The following is a 22,416-nucleotide window of genomic DNA, read 5'->3' on the forward strand; positions in this document are numbered from 1 at the left end:
CCAGGCTTGACTTGTGAGAGTTTGGTCCACCAAGCTGTTGCTTGGAGCGGCCCGCAGGACCACATACCCACCACAGCCTGGTTGGTCCGGCACTTCTTGCCTAAAACTATCCAGTTCTTTCTTGAAGATGTCCACTTTTGTTCCGGCAATATTTCTTATACTTCCTGAAAGGATAGGAACAACCGCGGACCTCTGATGATCACACAGCGCCCTCAAATTGTGCCTATGGCACCTCTGCTCTTCACTGGTTCTATTCTGCATTTCCTTCCATATCGTTCACTCCAGTATGTTGTTATTTTAATGTGTAAATATGGGACCTGGCCCTCCAGTATTTTCCATGTACTGTATATATTATTTTATACCGCTCTCGTCTCCTTTCTAGAGAGAACATTTGGATAGCTTTCAGACGATTCCAATAGTTTAGGTGTAATTATCGTGTCTATGTATGCCGTATATGTTCTCTGTAGTCCCTCTATTTCAGCAATCTCACCTGCTCTGAAGGGGAAAAGGGGTATCGAGCAGTACGGAAGGCGGGACAGCACCAGTGATTTGAATAATCCGACCAATGTGATGGGATCCCTGGATTTGAAGGTCCCCGTAATTCATTTTTCTGGCTGACGCAATATTTGCTTGGTTATGCTCCCTAAACGTTAGGTCGTCAGACATCATTATTCCCAGATCCTTTACATGTTGCTACGAAAAGAACCGGTCGCTATTTCCTTAGTCTGAGAAGACTGCATTATCTAATCCAACGGCATGCTCAGCATTCGTAGTGAAAATACCGGGAAAACAGATGTGCTTATAGCCGCCATTTTGAATCAAGCGCTCTGACGTTACGCATGCGCTGTAAGGTTGGACCTGAAAATAGCCACCACGAGCTGCCAATATGGCTATCCATTCGCCCTTCACTTTCTGCCATCATTTTATTGCATTCTCAACTGGCCTAAATATCTAAATAGTAAAGTAGTTTTTTAGGGTTTAAGAGCAAAGTCACGCGAAACATCATACACTTTTGTTAAGTATCCCACCTGTTCCAGAACCCGTTTTCTATAACTCCCAAGAAACCGTTGATAAAGAACGAAACTTTTTTGAAACGCCGAGGGGTAACTATACTACATTGACAGCACATAAATTTAATAGATAGATAAATAGATAGAGATAGATAATTACACACACAGTGGCTAGTGTGTGTGTGTGACTTTGTTCTAGGACTAGCCACTAGGCTAGTTCCAGAACTAAGAGGCATGAGTTACAAGGAAAGGCTGCGTGAACTGCACCTCACGTCGCTGGAAGACATGATCACCACATACAAAATTCTCAGGGGAATTGACAGGGTAGACAAGGATGGATTATTTAACACGGGTGGTACACGCACAAGGGGACACAGGTGGAAGCTGAGTACCCAAATGAACCAGAGACATTAGGAAGATCTTTTTCAGTGTCAGAGTATTTCAGAGTAACACACACTTACACACACACACACACACACACACTTGAGACCTAACCATTTCTCTCCCACCTGGTGATCGAACCCTAACGCTTTGTGTAATTCCTCATCAAACCTTGAGGAAAGCTTTATCTCTATAACGAGATATAAAGTTGTAGTTATAAAGTTGTAGCTATAAAGTTGTAGCTATAAAGTTGTAAAGCTATAAAGTTGAAGCAAAACTGTTAGGCTCAACATCCTTGAACTATATGTTTAACACCTCTCTAACCCTGTCTATGGAGGACAGAAGAAAATGTATATATGCCGGTTAGCATTGTAAATGTCTGGCCACGTCTGTGGTAGAAAATAATAATAATAATAATAATAAAAAAGGCTCAACATGAGCGACCAGCGGCTTAAATGATGATCCCGTTAGTCTGATGAGCTCCTCAAGCCAAAAATGGGCCTCACAAACCACATTTAAGTGTATTCCAGATGGTCGACGCGTGACTCGCCCATGATGAGAGGAAGGTAGTGAGTCCCCCAAGAACGGAAGACGGAGACAACAGCTTAAAGTGCCACTAACAACATAACTCAGTGTAGGTGGCAGAGAGTACGACACTGACTCGCACTCCCTGATACCAATCTCTAATTTGAACCATGAAAGGACTCCGGACGGAAGGAGATTGGCGAGAGGTGAACCCGCTGCCGTACCCCCTGCCGTACCTGCTGCCATACCTGCTGGCATACCTGCTGGCATACCTGCTGCCCTGTGTGATGAAGTGTGTGGACAGCAGACAAACACCTCCTGGTTCTAGTTAAGTGTGTGTGTGTGTGTGTGTGTGTGTGTGTGTGTGTGTGTGTGTGTGTGTGTGTGTGTGTGTGTGTGTGTGTGTGTGTGTGTGTGGGCGTAAGAGGCGGGCGGGGCAGCATTACCAAGGCACTGTGTGGGCGTTATGGGTGCGGAGGCGTGTCTGAGAAATGTATTGATTGCCGCAGGTGTGGACAGCTGTTGGAGGTGAGTGGGGGGGGGGGCAAGAGCATAGGGGTTATGTGCTGTATCTTTGTCAGATGCTGCTAGATGGAGGAGTGTCTGGAGTAGTGGTCCACGCCACACTTGCTGGAGGAGTGTCTGGAGTAGTGATCCACGCCACACTTGCTGGAGGAGTGTCTGGAGTAGTGGTCCACGCCACACTTGCTGGAGGAGTGTCTGGAGTAGTGGTCCACGCCACACTTGATGGAGGAGTGTCTGGAGTAGTGGTCCACGCCACACTTGCTGGAGGAGTGTCTGGAGTAGTGGTCCACGCCACACTTGCTGTAGGAGTGTCTGGAGTAGTGGTCCACGCCACACTTGATGGAGGAGTGTCTGGAGTAGTGGTCCACGCCACACTTGCTGTAGGAGTGTCTGGAGTAGTGGTCCACGCCACACTTGATGGAGGAGTGTCTGGAGTAGTGATCCACACCACACTTGATGGAGGAGTGTCTGGAGTAGTGGTCCACGCCACACTTGATGGAGGAGTGTCTGGAGTAGTGGTCCACGCCACACTTGATGGAGGAGTGTCTGGAGTAGTGATCCACGCCACACTTGATGGAGGAGTGTCTGGAGTAGTGGTCCACGCCACACTTGATGGAGGAGTGTCTGGAGTAGTGGTCCACGCCACACTTGATGGAGGAGTGTCTGGAGTAGTGGTACACGCCACACTTGATGGAGGAGTGTCTGGAGTAGTGGTCCACGCCACACTTGATGGAGGAGTGTCTGGAGTAGTGATCCACGCCACACTTGATGGAGGAGTGTCTGGAACAGTGGTCCACGCCACACTTGCTGGAGGAGTGTCTGGAGTAGTGGTACACGCCACACTTGATGGAGGAGTGTCTGGAGTAGTGGTCCACGCCACACTTGCTGGAGGAGTGTCTGGAGTAGTGGTCCACGCCACACTTGCTGGAGGAGTGTCTGGAGTAGTGGTCCACGCCACACTTGCTGGAGGAGTGTCTGGAGTAGTGGTCCACGCCACACTTGCTGGAGGAGTGTCTGGAGTAGTGGTCCACGCCACACTTGCTGGAGGAGTGTCTGGAGTAGTGGTCCACGCCACACTTGCTGGAGGAGTGTCTGGAGTAGTGGTCCACGCCACACTTGCTGGAGGAGTGTCTGGAGTAGTGGTCCACGCCACACTTGCTGGAGGAGTGTCTGGAGTAGTGGTCCACGCCACACTTGCTGGAGGAGTGTCTGGAGTAGTGGTCCACGCCACACTTGCTGGAGGAGTGTCTGGAGTAGTGGTCCACGCCACACTTGCTGGAGGAGTGTCTGGAGTAGTGGTCCACGCCACACTTGCTGGAGGAGTGTCTGGAGTAGTGGTCCACGCCACAGATTCTACTGTCAAGTTGTTGTATAATTTACTGAGATACTGTGACGAAGCTTTAAGCATGGAGGTGTTGGTAGAGACACGAGGAGCCAGGGGTGTGAGGGGCGGGCAGCGTGGAGTCAGCGGACTGTCCCCTTATCTCTTTCCTCTTACCAACATTGATGACCCAAATCCCCAAAGTTTCTCCTTTTGTTATTTCCTCAGCCCCAGTGACTCGAGCGTCACCTTCGCCGTGGTAGTGCCTTCTGCCCTCCACACAGCTGTTGATATTGTTATCTATTATTTAAACAGCCGTCGACAACCCCTACAGTCAACCACACACTTTGGTACACTCATCAGATAATGTATGAACATCAGAGGCACACAGTCGGTCGGTCGGCCGAGCGGACAGCACGCTGGGCTTGTGATCCTGTGGTCCTGGGTTCGATCCCAGGCGCCGGCGAGAAACAATGGGCAGAGTTTCTTTTACCCTATGCCCCTGTTACCTAGCAGTAAAAAGGTACCTGGGTGTTAGTCACGGGCTGCTTCCTGGGGGTGGAGGCCTGGTCGAGGACCGGGCCGCGGGGACACTAAAGCCCCGAAACCATCTCAAGATAACCTCAAGATAACACAACTATTCAATATCTTCCCATCAAACATAAGAAATATTGCCGGTACAAAAGTGAATGTGTTCGAGAGAAAAGCAGACAATCCTGCAAGACGTACACGAATTCCTCATTCAATTAGGTGAAAGATGCTAACATTGAGAGAGTGTAACCGTTGCAGACATTGTAGTCGGTACCAACCTGAGCCAACATCCAGGAGGAAACTATGGTGTAGTTACAAGAAGAAACCTCTCCCTTAACGAGTCCAGTTGACGCTACCATCCATCTTACTCTGACCATTGCCCACTCGACTCTATCATCAAGCGAGGGAAAACCCGGCCAGTTCCCCCGTCACTGTGTAATCAGTTTACCAGTGGCAGGCCAGCGGCCCTACACCCGCCCTCCTCCCCAATACCACCAGCCTTCCTCTCTTATCCTACCCACAACACTTGGCTTTGTTCCTCAGGATTATTCCCCCACAACCATTCTACTACTCTCCAGGCTTCTCCACAACATACACCCCAATCACAACAATATAATATGGTATGCGGGGAAAACACAAAACTCTCTATCTTGCTTGTGTGTGTTTCCACACACAAGATGGTCTCGCTGTGTGTTTCCACACAACAAGACATAACCTAGTGGACCAAACTCTCACAAGTCAAGCCTGGCCTCGGGCCGGGCTTGGGGAGTAGAAGAACTCCCAGAACCCCATCAAGCAGGTATATGTGGGCCTGCGGGCCGCTCCAAGCAACAGCCTGGTGGACCAAACTCTCACAAGTCAAGCCTGGCCTCGGGCCGGGCTTGGGGAGTAGAAGAACTCCCAGAACCCCATCAAGCAGGTATATGTGGGCCTGCGGGCCGCTCCAAGCAACAGCCTGGTGGACCAAACTCTCACAAGTCAAGCCTGGCCTCGGGCCGGGCTTGGGCAGTAGAAGAACTCCCAGAACCCCATCAAGCAGGTATATGTGGGCCTGTGGGCCGCTCCAAGCAACAGCCTGGTGGACCAAACTCTCACAAGTCAAGCCTGGCCTCGGGCCGGGCTTGGGGAGTAGAAGAACTCCCAGAACCCCATCAAGCAGGTATATGTGGGCCTGCGGGCCGCTCCAAGCAACAGCCTGGTGGACCAAACTCTCACAAGTCAAGCCTGGCCTCGAGCCGGGCTTGGGAAGTAGAACCACTCCCAGAACCCCATCAAGCAGGTAATCAACCAGGTAACCAGAGACATCTTAAGAAGCAACACTAAAATAATCGACAGGTATAATGACAACAGGAGACTGGAGATCAGCGAGGCGCTACACATCAAAAAGTCAAGAGCAGTAATGAACAAGCAGTTAACACATAATTACATTCTACCCACTTCAAGACCCCGAGCCAACTCACAGACAGGAGCCGCAAGAACATAAGCAGCTTAGGTTGATGCGTGTAATACTCTATTAATATCCCTTATGATATGCCATTCATCCGCTTGTTCTCTTCCACCTCACACAAACACAATATAAGCCTTGGCAAAAGCATGGTAAATTACTCTTCGAGAATGTAAGGAGTGATTTTGCACAACGCATCACTACGCGTCAGACCAAAATTATAAAGTGTGAAAATGGACTTTTGGACAGTTAATTTTTCAACTTCCCTTGACAATGGAGAAAAACATACGAAATATTGCGGGGGTTGAGCTCTGGCTCTTTGGTCTCGCCTCTCAACTGTCAATCAACTGGTGTACAGATTCCTGAGCCAACTGGGCTCTATCATATCTACATTTGAAACTGTGTATGGAGTCAGCCTCCACCACATCACTGCCTAATGCATTCATCCGTTAACTACTCTGACACTGAAAAAGTTCTTTCTAACGTCCCTGTGGCTCCTTTGGGTACTCAGTTTCCATCTGTCTCCCCTTAATCGCATACCCTCCGTGTTAAACAATTTATCTTTATCTACCCTGTCGATTCCTCTTAGAATTTTGTAGGTAGTGATCATGTCTCCCCCGAGCTCTCCTGTCTTCCAGCGACCCGAGGTGCATTTCACGCAGCCTTTCCTCGTAACTCATGCCTCTTAGTTCTGGGACTAGCCTAGTGGCATACCTCTGAACTTTTTCCAGCTTCGTCTTGTGCTTGACAAGGTAAAATGCCCGGGATGGAAACTAAGGCACATGATCGGAGCATTTAGGCCAATCGTTCTCAAGCAATTAGAGCAGTGTAAGGATTAGAAGGTAAAAAAGGATAGGCTCCTTATACTCGCAAGGAACACGAACTGGGAGACCCTGAAGTTACCTAAGTACCAGTAGCAGCCTTCCAGAAATTATAAAGATATTCTTATTGTAAATTAGTGGAATTAACGATTGAATAAAGAGGAGGAGACAGACTCCGTGTACGGATTGAATTATAGGTACGACAAAACCCTAAAGTGTACGTGTAGGTATAAACCATTCTACTTTTTGTTGAAAGGCAGGACCCAAGAGCTGAAGGTTACCTTACAGGCAGGACCCAAGAGCTGAAGGTTACCTTACAGGCAGCTCAGTACACGCAGACAATCACAATTGGTGCACACATCCATACACGTGACCACACTCCTCCTCCTCCTCTCTCAGGAGCACAGAGAACACTGGCTGATGGAGAGGAATAGGAAACAGACAAAAAGCTTCTCCAAGTTTGTCGCAAGTTGGTGGTGGCCTCTCTGGCCCTGTCCACCCGTCCTCCCTGGCCCTGTCCACCCTTCCTCCCTGGCCCTGTCCACCCTTCCTCCCTGGCCCTGTCCACCCTTCCTCCCTGGCCCTGTCCACCCTTCCTCCCCGGCCCTGTCCACCCTTCCTCCCTGGCCCTGTCCACCCTTCCTCCCTGGCCCTGTGCACCCTTCCTCCCTGGCCCTGTCCACCCTTCCTCCCTGGCCCTGTCCACCCTTCCTCCCTGGCCCTGTCCACCCTTCCTCCCTGGCCCTGTCCACCCTGGCCCTGTCCACCCTTCCTCCCTGGCCCTGTCCACCCTTCCTCCCTGGCTCTGTCCACCCTTCCTCCCTGGCCCTGTCCACCCTTCCTCCCTGTTCTATTACTGATAACAGATGCAGTTCTTGATAAATTATTGTTCCCAGACTGCTTATAGGCAATCCAAGATTATAATCAACTTTAAAAGCAGATTCTTTGGCTAACTCATCATCCCAAGAAGCAAATTAAAGATAAGACAAGGAGTATACTTCCTTCTGGAGAATTACACAGGAATGTCGTAAGTGAAGAGGCGAGAGAGAACAGATTAAAACATGCAAGACTTACTGGGTTGCGTGAGGAGTAGGCCAGCGTCGCTGTAGGAGGCGCTAATGATGTGGTCAGGCGGGTAGTGCTCCTTCAAGATGTCCCACTCCTCCTCCCACACCAGCACCAGGTAACTGTTCACAACAAAATACAATATGACTGTTAATGACCACAAAACACTTTCAAGGCTCCTCGCCTGGGATTATCTGCTCAACTATGACTTAAACCAAAACCCATTTGAGTGTACGTGTGTAGCGTATGTTAGGTGATGCAAGGAAGGTTTAGTGCCCACTTGGGAACATCTTCACTCTCGCCCACCTTAAGTGAACACCTCAATGATAACTATTGCTAAATAATGTTTACAATTATAAAGCGCAGGATCCAGATCTGGAAGTGTGGCGAGAGAGAGAGACCCTCCCAAGTTAATTATAACCTTCTCAACCCCTTCTCAGGCTACAGGGAGCCGGTCGGCCGAGCGGACTGCACCAGGGGCTTGTGATCATGTGGTCCTGGGTTCGATCCCAGGCGCCGGCGAGAAACAATGGGCAGAGTTTCTTTCACCCTATGCCCCTGTTACCTAGCAGTAAAATAGGTACCTGGGTGTTAGCCAGCTGTCACGGGCTGCTTCCCCTCGACCAGGTCGCGGGGACACTAAAGCCCCGAAATCATCTCAAGATAACCCCTAACACGAGAACATGGAGACAGCGGCAGGTAATATATTTACAATTTGTAGCGAAACTTACTTTAAAGCGCTTGAAATATTGTACAGCTCTCATGTAAGAGTTGTGTTGGTGGGTAACTCATGTTACCGGTCACGTCACTGTGTAACTGTCACACTCACAAATAACAATAGCGTGATGCATCAAATGAACACATCCACAAGGGCCGATTAAGCTCAGTCGATTAAGGCAGCGTCTGGGATGCTCTCGGACGTAGGTTCGAACCCTCGTCACGGCCCTTGTGGATTTGTTCATTTGTAACGACATAGTTACAGCTTTTCCTGTACCTTGAAAAGTTCCATATTGAGACTCGGCGTCTCCTCCAATACCACACAGCATATTAGACAGGCTGTCTGGTAGCGTAGCGTTTCGGACAGGTCCTTAATCCTCTGTCCTCTGGAATACGACTCACCAAATCGATTTACAACCAAGTACCCATTTTACTGTTGGGTTAAACAGAGGCTACAGTTAATGATTTGCTCCCAGTCAATCCTCCCCAGCCAGGATACGAACCCAGGACAAAGCGCTGGATAAACGCCAGGCGAGTGTCTTACCACTAGGCCACGGGGACTGCTCCCAGTTGCTCAATTATGCCAGCAGCTTCTCAACTGGTAACTTGATACTCGCACCTTCAATCACAAATAAGTAATATTTAAATAGATATATAAATGTGTCTAGCTACAATAGTCGTAAACTAGTGCTAGCGTCCTCTATTAGAACACATCCGCCTTGTTCCCAACTGGACACATGTCCACACAACACCATCCTGCCTCGACCCGTCCCTGGACGTGACCTGCCTCGCCCCGTCCCAGGACGGGACCTGCCTCGCCCCGTCCCAGGACGGGACCTGCCTCGCCCCGTCCCTGGACGGGACCAGCCTCGACCCGTCCCTGGACGGGACCTGCCTCGCCCCGTCCCTGGACGGGACCAGCCTCGCCCCGTCCCTGGATGGGACCTGCCTCGCCCCGTCCCTGGACGGGACCAGCCTCGCCCCGTCCCTCATGTGGTGTCTGCCCATGTCACTGCTCCCTGCCAGCGTAAGGAAAGCTCCGAGCTGACGATATATATCACCGTCTACCCCCAGCATCCCTCCTCTAATATGCTCCATTCCCCCCCCCCCCTCTCTGCCTTCTACTCATTTGATTCTCTTCCCCTTCCCTCTCTACTTCCTCCCCCCTCCCCTCCCCTCCCCTCCCTTATGATGCGCCGTCATCTCTACACTTCCTTACCACGCCTGCCCCCCCCCCTGATGACAGGGCGTCGCCCCCGGTGAAGTCATCATCCCGAGCATAATTACACAACGCCAGTCATTAGTCCACTAATTTCGGAAATAACAAATATCCCACGTCTCATTCTCCATTATTGCCCTGAAAAGGTTAAGTGGGATGAGACGGGGAATGCGAGAGGGAGGAGAAGGTAGGAGAGGGAAGAGAGAGGAGGAAGAGGAGGTAGAAGGAGAGAGAAGAGAGAGAGAGAGAGAGGAGGTAGAGGAGACGAGTACAGAAGTAGGTGGGGCTGGGGCTGGAGTACGGGATAAAAACGTTTTCTAAAAGAGGATAAAAACGTTTCTGCTGAGCGCTCGCACAAGATGGATGGCGCAGGAAGGGAGGAGAAAGGGAGACAGGGCGTGGGGGGGGGGGGGGGTTATAGAAGGGTAAGGGTTGGGGTAAGGATGGGGGCGAGGAGGGGAGGTATGGGGGCTGAAGAAGAGGTGAAGATGGGTGGTGGGGAAGGATGGGTGGAGATGAGGAAGGGGGATGAAGACAGGAGAGGAAGGGTAGGGGGTTAGGAAACTGGGAGGAGGGGTGAGGAAGGGAAGAGGAAGTGGGGAGGAAGTGGGGAGGAGGGATTGGGGGGGTGGGGAGGGGGTGGGGTGATGGGGTGAGGAAGGGAGGGGACGAGGGACCACGGTAGTGTGTGAAGGGAGAGTGTAAGAACAGGAAAGTGAGACGCTGAAGGGAAAAATGAAAATGAATAATCTCCAAGAGGAAGGGAAGTAAGTCAAGAGAAAGGAGAGTTGTAGAGATTGAAGGATGATGAGATTAGTCCAGGAGAGTGAGAGGAAGAGTACCACGTTAAAGAAAGATTGTAAAACAGCTTGAGAGCAGACATTACTGCTGGAGAGGGGGGGGAGGGGGTGGAGTACGTCAGCAGGTAGCCCAAACAGTAGTCACAACCTCCCCCTCCCTCCCCCCCCCAACCACAATGTAAAACGAAGCAGGACTGCAGACTAACAGCAGGACCTTGACAAACTCCAGGTGTGGGCCGTCAACGGTTAAGAACCAACCCCATAAAGTGTAAGGTAATGAAAATGGAAGACAAAGAAAGGACACACGAGATAGTTACAACAAAGTCGACTATCTTGAGGTTATCTTGAGATGATTTCGGGGCTTTTTAGTGTCCCCGCGGCCCGGTCCTCGACCAGGCCTCCACCCCCAGGAAGCAGCCCGTGACAGCTGACTAACACCCAGGTACCTATTTTACTGCTAGGTAACAGGGGCATAGGGTGAAAGAAAGTCTGCCCATTGTTTCTCGCCGGCGCCTGGGATCGAACCCAGGACCACAGGATCACAAGTCCAGCGTGCTGTCCGCTCGGCCGACCGGCTCCGTCCATCCACAACTTTAAGAGCAGATTCGACTAATAATTCAAAAAGTAAACTAAAAGTCCAGTATGGGAACCGGTCGACCGAGCGGACAGCACGCTGGACTTGTGATCCTGTGGTCCTGGGTTCGATCCCAGGCGCCGGCGAGAAACAATGGGCAGACTTTCTTTCACCCTATGCCCCTGTTACCTAGCAGTAAAATAGGTACCTGGGTGTTAGTCAGCTGTCACGGGCTGCTTCCTGGGGGTGGAGGCCTGGTCGAGGACCGGGCCGAGGGGACACTAAAGCCCCGAAATCATTTCAAGATAACCTCAAGGGTAGAGCGAGCACTAGGACGCCGCCGCCGCTGCTCACTTCTCACCACTAACATGCCCTACACCTCTCATTACCTTCCCTCGTGTCGAAAGCGCAAGAAAGTGGCAAGATAACCCACAAAACAACTCATTAATTATATCTGTGGTTGGTTGGATGAGTTGGGTTGCGGCCAGAAGGGACTGTAATGGGGAGAGAAATCATGGCGTGATGTTCATGATGTGTGATACTGTCTGTGTTAAGGTGTGTTGATCAACACCCACTGTATTAATACTTCTGGTGGCTGGCGGTGGCTGAAAAAAGAAGGAAGGAAGGAAGGAGGGGTATGGGATATATATATATAAAAAAAAAAAAAAAAAAAAAAAAAAAAAAAAAAAAAGAAGAAAGAAGAGAGGAGAGAGAAGAGAAGGGGGGAGGGAGGGAGGGAGGGAGGGAGGGAGGGAGGGGGGGGGGAGGGGGGGAGAGGGAGGGAGGGAGGGGGGGGGGGAGGGGGGGAGAGGGAGGGAGGGAGGGGGGGGGAGGGGGGGAGAGGGAGGGAGGGAGGGAGGGAGGGAGGGAGGGAGGGAGGGAGGGAGGGAGGGAGGGAGGGAGGGAGGGAGGGAGGGAGAGAGAGAGAGAGAGAGAGAGAGAGAGAGAGAGAGAGAGAGAGAGAGAGAGAGAGAGAGAGAGAGAGAGAGAGAGAGAGAGAGAGAGAGAGAGAGAGAGAGAGAGAGAGAGAGAGAGAGAGAGAGAGAGAGAGAGAGAGAGAGAGAGAGAGAGAGAGAGAGAGAGAGAGAGAGAGAGAGAGAGAGAGAGAGAGAGAGAGAGAGAGAGAGAGAGAGAGAGAGAGAGAGAGAGAGAGAGAGAGAGAGAGAGAGAGAGAGAGAGAGAGAGAGAGAGAGAGAGAGAGAGAGAGAGAGAGAGAGAGAGAGAGAGAGAGAGAGAGAGAGAGAGAGAGAGAGAGAGAGAGAGAGAGAGAGAGAGAGAGAGAGAGAGAGAGAGAGAGAGAGAGAGAGAGAGAGAGAGAGAGAGAGAGAGAGAGAGAGAGAGAGAGAGAGAGAGAGAGAGAGAGAGAGAGAGAGAGAGAGAGAGAGAGAGAGAGAGAGAGAGAGAGAGAGAGAGAGAGAGAGAGAGAGAGAGAGAGAGAGAGAGAGAGAGAGAGAGAGAGAGAGAGAGAGAGAGAGAGAGAGAGAGAGAGAGAGAGAGAGAGAGAGAGAGAGAGAGAGAGAGAGAGAGAGAGAGAGAGAGAGAGAGAGAGAGAGAGAGAGAGAGAGAGAGAGAGAGAGAGAGAGAGAGAGAGAGAGAGAGAGAGAGAGAGAGAGAGAGAGAGAGAGAGAGAGAGAGAGAGAGAGAGAGAGAGAGAGAGAGAGAGAGAGAGAGAGAGAGAGAGAGAGAGAGAGAGAGAGAGAGAGAGAGAGAGAGAGAGAGAGAGAGAGAGAGAGAGAGAGAGAGAGAGAGAGAGAGAGAGAGAGAGAGAGAGAGAGAGAGAGAGAGAGAGAGAGAGAGAGAGAGAGAGAGAGAGAGAGAGAGAGAGAGAGAGAGAGAGAGAGAGAGAGAGAGAGAGAGAGAGAGAGAGAGAGAGAGAGAGAGAGAGAGAGAGAGAGAGAGAGAGAGAGAGAGAGAGAGAGAGAGAGAGAGAGAGAGAGAGAGAGAGAGAGAGAGAGAGAGAGAGAGAGAGAGAGAGAGAGAGAGAGAGAGAGAGAGAGAGAGAGAGAGAGAGAGAGAGAGAGAGAGAGAGAGAGAGAGAGAGAGAGAGAGAGAGAGAGAGAGAGAGAGAGAGAGAGAGAGAGAGAGAGAGAGAGAGAGAGAGAGAGAGAGAGAGAGAGAGAGAGAGAGAGAGAGAGAGAGAGAGAGAGAGAGAGAGAGAGAGAGAGAGAGAGAGAGAGAGAGAGAGAGAGAGAGAGAGAGAGAGAGAGAGAGAGAGAGAGAGAGAGAGAGAGAGAGAGAGAGAGAGAGAGAGAGAGAGAGAGAGAGAGAGAGAGAGAGAGAGAGAGAGAGAGAGAGAGAGAGAGAGAGAGAGAGAGAGAGAGAGAGAGAGAGAGAGAGAGAGAGAGAGAGAGAGAGAGAGAGAGAGAGAGAGAGAGAGAGAGAGAGAGAGAGAGAGAGAGAGAGAGAGAGAGAGAGAGAGAGAGAGAGAGAGAGAGAGAGAGAGAGAGAGAGAGAGAGAGAGAGAGAGAGAGAGAGAGAGAGAGAGAGAGAGAGAGAGAGAGAGAGAGAGAGAGAGAGAGAGAGAGAGAGAGAGAGAGAGAGAGAGAGAGAGAGAGAGAGAGAGAGAGAGAGAGAGAGAGAGAGAGAGAGAGAGAGAGAGAGAGAGAGAGAGAGAGAGAGAGAGAGAGAGAGAGAGAGAGAGAGAGAGAGAGAGAGAGAGAGAGAGAGAGAGAGAGAGAGAGAGAGAGAGAGAGAGAGAGAGAGAGAGAGAGAGAGAGAGAGAGAGAGAGAGAGAGAGAGAGAGAGAGAGAGAGAGAGAGAGAGAGAGAGAGAGAGAGAGAGAGAGAGAGAGAGAGAGAGAGAGAGAGAGAGAGAGAGAGAGAGAGAGAGAGAGAGAGAGAGAGAGAGAGAGAGAGAGAGAGAGAGAGAGAGAGAGAGAGAGAGAGAGAGAGAGAGAGAGAGAGAGAGAGAGAGAGAGAGAGAGAGAGAGAGAGAGAGAGAGAGAGAGAGAGAGAGAGAGAGAGAGAGAGAGAGAGAGAGAGAGAGAGAGAGAGAGAGAGAGAGAGAGAGAGAGAGAGAGAGAGAGAGAGAGAGAGAGAGAGAGAGAGAGAGAGAGAGAGAGAGAGAGAGAGAGAGAGAGAGAGAGAGAGAGAGAGAGAGAGAGAGAGAGAGAGAGAGAGAGAGAGAGAGAGAGAGAGAGAGAGAGAGAGAGAGAGAGAGAGAGAGAGAGAGAGAGAGAGAGAGAGATATATATATATATATATATATATATATATATATATATATATATATATATATATATATATATATATATATATATATATATATATATATATATATATATATATATATATATATATATATATATATATATATATATATCGTAAAAAATGAGAAGATGCACCTGCTCAACTAATGATAAAGGTAAAAAAAGACACAGGTAATAACACTTCTGTACGAGAAAAAGGTACTCTCCAGAGGATAGGAAATGGTACTTGGCCCACGCGGCTAAGCCCCACGTCCTCTGCCCACGGGACCTCACATACTCCGATTGGTCGTTTTTGGAATGTAAAGGGTTGCAGGAACCACTGATTTGGCCTTAGGGGCCGTGTAGCAATGTCGTGAATGCTGCTGCCCCTATGGTTGGGTTGACCAATATGAGCCACCTATATATTTTCACCATCTGAGCCACGCGACAATGTTTCCTGGTTTTGCAGGGAAACTAAAACAGAAACTCTCCGACGTATGGGCCTGGGTGAGGGAGACATACACTGACCACCCCTCTTGGGAGAATTTCCCGCAAAATCCACCAATGATTGCGTGGAGGCGAGGTAAGTCCATCAAGGATCACCTCGTTCGAGCAGGTTTACAACTCGGCACCCACGACCCGACAAGGAAGTAGGATATCCATGCCAAAGGAACCCGTCAAAACCCACCAGCGCAGACCTAACCTGACATAGGAGCCTGCACAACACACTAAGGCAACCGAAGTATGTGGAGTGGTTAGGAGGGGCCTACATGCAAACAATCTTTTCGACGGCTCATAAAATGGAGGAAAGTGTCCTGAAAGATATTATTAATAGGAACGTTATCCCAACAGACACAAATCAGAAGATACAAATAACAATTTACTACAAAAACAAGAAAATGGCCAACCTTCTCCTGAAGAACTCTCCAGACACCAAACAGAACGCCTTGAAAGAAACCAACGTCGTCTATGCCTTCACATGCCCACTTGGGGATTGTCAGCCCCAAAGATCTCAGTATATAGGCAAGACAATGTCTCTTTCCAGGCGATTAACATTGCATAAACAACAGGGCTCCATCAAGGAGCATATAATCATCTCACACAACCAGACCATCACCAGAGAAATCTTAACAAGCAACACAGAAATTATTGACAGATACAAAGATAACAGGAGACTCTACATCAGCAAGGCCCTACACATCAAAAAGACAAAACCAGCAATCAACAGCCAATTAACACATAATTACATTCTACCCACTTCAAAACCCAGAACTAACACAGAAGCAAGATGATAAAACATGCACTGTACCCATTGATTCATGTCCTAGTATCACCTCATCCAAAAAACAAATACTGTACCTGTATAAGCATCAACAGAGAATGTAAAATTATCTTTGAAAATGTAAGAAGTGTCTTGTAAAATGCTTCTAGGCATCAGACCATAAATAAAATGAAAATGAACTTTGGAGAGTTATTTTTTCAACTGCCCTTGAAGGTGAAGAAAAACATAAGAAATATTGAGAAGATTTGTGTTAGAATCACACCATTCATTAATACCACCAGTGTGTATAACATAAAAAACCAATATGCTTTATTGTTCTAAGGATATATTGTAATATTTAGTGACGCAAATATATTTGAGCATTCTGATATTCCACACATTTGTATACAAATTTCTCAAATAACACACTATTGAGTAATATTATTGGAAAAACAGAGGAAAAAAAAGACAAATCTTAGCAGCAAATCCCACCCCATTGCATGGCCAAATTGACCTCCACAGAACGAATGCTGCATAAATGTTTGTAAACTGCAAAACTTTGAGATTTGTCATAGCCAAAGTAAGTCATACACAATTTTTGTTTTCCTGTGATCAGAGAACACATTTTGACAATACAAAGTATTAGAAGGAAAAATTTTTTTTCTTTGCAACACCAAGGTGTTGCATCACATAAACAGGAGCACAGCCCAGGGGTTAATGGGGCTGATATTATTCAGTCATGTGACACGTCAGAGCCAATGGCGAGGGATAACTTCAAGGTTAGTTATCATTGGACGAGTGCTGAAAATCAGACCAATGAGTGAAGCACTCAGTAACTTAATCCTAAAAACTTTCTGTCTGATTGATGAAGAGGAGCTCATTTGTAATTCAACTGCCAAGAAGAGAACAAGCTTAACTCGGTGCTCTGTTTTGAAGTCTGAGATTGCTTCCAGAAGATGGGAAAAAACAGCAGAAATTAACAAGTGCAAATGAAGTTCTATAGTGGAGGAAGGGATCTAGCATTAATCTGTCCTTTCCAGCCATTGGAAAGGACAGAAAGGAAATGCAAAATATTTATGCTGTATAAATATACTGCATTTCCATATAACATCTATGTTAAGGATTACACTCACTCAATCATCTGGTGTGGCTGTAGACTGAAGACCGGGAACAGAAGTTGGTTATGAGTACAAAGAAGTGGGGCATTCTCCAGCTGAGCTGGTGCAGTCACCTCCAAATCCCCCCGTTCACATGCCCTGAAATACAAGTAATCCACAATACAGTATACAGTATTCACTGTGCATTATAATACTTCCCGAGTTGCAGGATTAATCATTACAAAAACAACTGCTATATAATAGGATAACCTGTGGCTATGATGTCACAGTAAATGTCAGAGCTCTTATGGGGCCTTGGATGTACCCATTAAATTTTACCTAAATCTTGTGATGACAGTACACCATGTACTCTGTTACAATAAGCACAATTAGAAGTGTCAAGCAGGAGAACATGAGATGGATAGGGAGTCCAAGTGGATGGGGATTGGGGTATTTTGAGGTGGTGGTGGATGGTGGCAGGGATGGGTTAGGGTGCAAGATGGGGAGAGAGGGGGGGTGGGGGTGGCAGGAGTCTGTAGAGTTGAAGGCTGGTGGTGTAAGAGTAATTACTTAAGTGTAATTACAGGATGGTACCTACACTCATTGTGTCCTTTCTTCACAGTACTCTCTCATATAACATTTTGACACCACGGATGGTTTTGACCTCCACCTCACTTAACTTGTTCCAGACTTCTACCACTCTGCTTGCAAAAGTAAACGTCATAATATTTGGTATATTAATGCCTCGAACTTCTCCTTGTAGCTCTTGTTTTTCAGTTCTGGAAGTCATGTAATTTAATGTCTTTCCACCTTTACAAGTTTAATGAAATCTTCTTGAGATATAGGCACCATACAGCTGCTACATATTCCAACTTTGGTTTCACAAAGGTTGTGGACAATTTCTTTAATATTTCACCATCCATGTACAGTAGTGATAACTGTGACTGAATGATTAGCTTACTTTTTGCCTGTCTGACTCCATTTCTGACTTTTCTTGGCAGTATGTTGCTCTCACATTTACCAACCTATTCTGTTCTTATGGGCAGTACAGTACACTATCTACTGAATTACAGACTGACTACCCACCAGCCCACACATACACATACTCCCACACTTAGTCTTACTGATTTAACATATTTACATTATTTCTACCCACACCTGAACAGATTCACACCCACACCATCTCAATCTTAATTTGGCATTGGACCACCACTTACTGACCTATGGCTACAAAGTGACTCAAATTACATGTTCCCTGACAGTATATTATACTGGAGATTATTATTATACCACAGGTCGAATGGTGATTTACGGTATTTGTAGAGAGTGGTATTGCAACCTGTTCTTAAATGTTTCATCAAAACCCATATTTTACAGTGTTCCATATTGCAAGAATGTTTCTGATTTTAAATTCTGTCATTAGAGGCCATAAAACTCAACCTCAGTGTGGTCATATAATATCACATGTTTGTTTTAATACATTTTATTCAAAATTACCTGATATAAGTTTTCCATGCTGCCATAAAATTTCTTGAAACTAGGAAGATTTGTTTGCCTGGATCACGTGTTGGATGTGGCCGCTTCTTCTCAACAAAAAGATTACTTAGCTGTTTCTTTTGCTGTCTTCCACTGCTGCAGGTACGCATGGATTCCTCTAAAATGGTCTGCGAGACAAAATCCAAAAGAGTATTATTGCTTAAATCATTAGTAAAACATTTTTAACATTAATGAAAGCATTTTCTCAATGGGCCTCACTGATTTTTTGTTGTTTGCCACACTAAGAGAGCTCCACACATATATGTTTCATCAATGAGTTCTAGGAGTCCTTAATAGGCTATCAGAGACCAGAGGCTAAAACCTGGCCCCATCACAGAGGCGCAGGGGGCAGGAGATTTATGATCATTTACTGAAGAAACAATCCTCCAAAAAGGATACAAAACACAACGGACAGCGGCATGGTTTAATGAACGTGAACAAACTGTGCAGCAAACAACTCTGTGAACAATCTACCAAGTAGTCAGGTTATACCTGGGCCTGACAGCTGAGTGGACAGTGCTTCGGATTCGTAGTCCTGAGGTTCCAGGTTCGATCCACGATGGAGGCGGAAACAAATGGGCAGAGTATCTTTTACCCTAATGCACCTGTTCATCTAGCAGTAAATAGGTACCTTGGAGTTAGATAGCTGCTACAGGCTGCTTCCTGGGGATGTGTAACAAAAAGGAGGCCTGGTCGAGGACCGGGCCGCGGGGACGCTAATCCACGAAATCATCTCAAGATATCCTCAAGATACCCCATTGTTACAGCTAGCCATCGTATTATGACTAGGTTCGAAAGCCTCGGTTTAACTATCTAATCTGCATATCATAGTATGTCTTGCAATTATTGTTGCTTATTTTTTGGTAAATATGCAGTAGGATTAGATGTGCTAATTTCACCTTGAACACAAATTTAGTTTATGTAGAGATTCTTTGAACATAATTAGATGTATGGAAACTAACCAGTAGATGGTAAGTCAATGAATAAAAGGGACGAGTGTGATTGTTAATTTGCTATTTTTGAAATTTAAGTTATTTTGTATGTTGAAATGTACGTATTTAATTTGCATAACAAGCATATGTACTAATGTATTAGAAATTTAGGCTATTGTTTTCACTTACATACAGTACTTTGCAAAGGCATTTGACAAGTGTAACCATGGAGTGATAGCCCATAAAATGAGATCAATAGGAATAACATGTAAAGTGGGGCATTGGAATTTCAACTTTCTGTCAAACAGAATACATAGAATAACAGTCAGTCAAAAAAGATCAAGTCCAAGTGCAGTGAAAAGCTCTGTACCCCAGTGCACAGTCCTTACATCACTTCTATTTCTCATTCTTATTTTGGATGTAAACAAAAATACTAGTCACAGCTTTGTGTCATCCTTTGCAGATGATACAAAAATCAGAATGAAAATTTCCTCTGTAGAAGACACTGAAAAACTACAACCCGATATTAATAGTCTTCAATTGGGCAACAGAAAATAACATGACTTTTAATGATGTAAGTTGCAGTTACTAAGGTATGGTGGAAACGAGGAACTTAAACGAAATACAGGGTACAGAACACAATCAGACCTACTCACAGAAGGAAAGCAACATGTAAAAGATCTGGGAATTATGATGTCTGATGACCTGACATTTAGTGAACATAACCTAATAAATATAGTGGCAACCGGTAAAATGAAAGGATGGATTATGAGAATGTTCAAATCCAGAGATCCCACAGCAATGCTAATACTATTTAAATCACTGGTGTTGTCCTGCCATGAGTACTGCTCAGTAGTCCTTCCCCTTTCTGAGTTTAATAAATTTCTGAAATAAAGGGAATACAGAGAGGCTATACAACATGCACAGAGACAATAAAACATCTAAATTAGCAGTCCCCGTGGCGCAGTGGTAACACACTCGTCCCGCGCTTTGCGAGTGATTTGGCCTGGGTCCAAATCCTGGCTGAGAAGAATTGTCTAGGGACAAATTCCTAACTGTGTGCACCTGTTCACCCAGCAGTGAAAGGGTACCTGGTTGTTAAACAATTTGGCGGGTTGTATTCCAGGGAAAATTAGGATTAAGGACCTGCCCAAAATGCTATGCATGTGAGTGGCTTTACAAGAATGTAAGAACTTTTGTATATATAAAAAAATAACAAAAAAATTAATTACTAGGACCTTCTTAAAGTTATCAAGATGTACTATCTGGAAAGGAGATGAGAAAGGTATCAAATAATATATATATGGTAGATACTGGTGGGCCAGGTCCCAAATTTGCACAATAGAATAACATACTGGAGCAAAAGATGCAGAAGAAAATGCAGAATAGAACCAGTGAGGAGTAGAGGTGCCATAGGAACAATCAAAAGAGCACTGTCTTAACATCAGAGGTCCACAGCTGTTCAATACCCTTCCAGCAAACAAGCATTGGCAGAACAAAGCTGGATGTCTTCAAGAAGTACTTTTTTACATTTTTGCAAGAGGTGCTGGACCAACTGGATTGTAGCGAATACATGGGTTTGTTGGACGCTCCAAGCAACAGCCTGTTGGACCAAGTTATCACAAGTTGACCCTGTCCCTAGGCCAACCTCGGAGAGTAGAAGAACTCCTGAAATATACTCTAGGTATGCTACAGGTAAATAGTTGAAAAAGACATTCCAAAGCAGAGGGCCAAGCACACTACTCTGTGGTATGCTGGCAGCAATTGAGCGACTTTCAGATTCTGCTCCATTGAGGACTACTCTAAGAGTCCATTCTTGGAGGTAGTCTTTTATTAACTCTTTAGATGGAGCCGAGATGCTTAGTGCTTGAAGCTTCACTACTAATCCAGAGTGCCAGACCCATTCAAAGACACCTGCTATGTCTAGAGCAATAACATAACTGATCTTGGACTCGTCCAGTGACTGATACCACTTAGTGGAGAAATTTAGCACGAGATCAGCAGCAGATTGGCCTTTTCTAAAATCAGCAGGCTCACAGTGCCAGACCAACCATGGTCTGTAGTGGATATGTAGGCCTGCGAGCCACTCCAATCAACAGCCTGTTGGAGCAAGCTGTCACGAGTCAAGCCTGGCTTCAGGCCAGGCTTGTTGAGTAGCTCTCCCAGAACCCTTTGCTGATGAATGGGATTTGCAGATCTTCCAGGTTAACTGAGTCACAGATCTGGTCTATGGCACTCCCATACCCTATATTCTAACTGTGTGTTAGTTGGCCAATGTGTCAACAAGCGTCCAAGTGTCCTCCAGATCTCCAAGTGTCTGGATTCCAACCTTGAATAGACAAATAAATGGACAGACATACATTCTCTATTATAGATATAGAGTATTTAATATTAAAAGCAAGCTCTTCTCATTGTGAGTTTTGGTGGTATTATAAAAGTTTCACATTGGATTCATGCAAGAAACAATAAATAAAACAATTGCATGATAATTGATCATACTTACCCCACAATCTGGACAACTGTTAAAATCTTCCTGGTATATGGCTGGGTGTATCGATTCCCCACAAAGCTTCATTATTTCCTGAGCCAATTCTTCAGGAATTTTGCAAGAATATGCAGTTGGAGAGAGAAGATTGTGGTTGCATACTATGTCTTCATTAAACAACATTATTTCACTATTTCCTTCTTTGGTCTCACTTCCAACACTATTGCATACATTTTTCTCCAAGTTATTTAACACTTTCTCATCTTTATCTTCTAGATCTAAGTCAATATTTACATTTCCTGTCCGGCTATCACAGGCAATTTTAAAATCAGTTTCAGGCACTAAATTTGTAGTATCACAGCTAGAGATAACCACCCCATCTGATTCTGTTTTTTTATCAGTTTTTTCACATCCATCACCATTTACATGAGAACTGTCAACTTTTGTATCACAACCCACAATATGATTGCCATTCTTAATATTATCTTCAGTTTTTTTGTTAATCTCTATTACATTTTCTTCTGCTTCCTCTTGTATATCAATTCCATGTTCCTTTACATAGGCACTTAATGCTAATCTTGGCCAAAATTCCAAAGTTTCCAATCCAATGACTTTAGTTGTTCTGAAAATAGGATATATAGGATTAATATATCACAAACTATGCATATACAGAACAGTAAACTTCACAAAGTACAGTATCTGAGAGCAATGAAATACTTCAGGAATCAATCAATTAATAATTTGAGAAACACTCAACAGCAACTACCATGTTAGTTGTTGTATATATCAGACGTATGTAGTGGAACCTCGGTACACAAATACACAAAGAGATCACCTTAACATGATGTATCAATGGTGTAGTGGTCTAAGGTGTTGCGTGGAAGTACCCAAAACATAAATTCGAATCCTCCTCGTGGTTCCATGGTTCCTGCTGATTTTCTCTACGGTACTCAAACCTAAATCATTCTAAAGACCGTTCGTGTGC

General features: G+C 46.3%; 1 protein-coding gene across 3 annotated transcripts in view; it reads right to left on the reverse strand.

Annotated features, from left to right (window-relative positions):
- Positions 1 to 22,416, reverse strand: part of LOC123774163 (ubiquitin carboxyl-terminal hydrolase 48) — a 129,195-nt gene that overhangs the window by 62,749 nt on the left and 44,030 nt on the right. For all 3 annotated transcript variants that reach the window (XM_045768294.2, XM_045768292.2, XM_045768293.2), the window contains exons 12-15: positions 21,450 to 22,053; positions 17,976 to 18,142; positions 16,515 to 16,637; positions 7,633 to 7,745 (exon numbers count right to left, since the gene is read on the reverse strand). In XM_045768294.2, the coding sequence (XP_045624250.2) occupies positions 7,633 to 7,745; positions 16,515 to 16,637; positions 17,976 to 18,142; positions 21,450 to 22,053 (1,007 nt within the window). The remainder of the gene's footprint in view (positions 1 to 7,632; positions 7,746 to 16,514; positions 16,638 to 17,975; positions 18,143 to 21,449; positions 22,054 to 22,416) is intronic.

The sequence above is a fragment of the Procambarus clarkii genome, chromosome 73 (assembly GCF_040958095.1).
Source record: "Procambarus clarkii isolate CNS0578487 chromosome 73, FALCON_Pclarkii_2.0, whole genome shotgun sequence".
Classification (NCBI taxonomy): domain Eukaryota; kingdom Metazoa; phylum Arthropoda; class Malacostraca; order Decapoda; family Cambaridae; genus Procambarus; species Procambarus clarkii.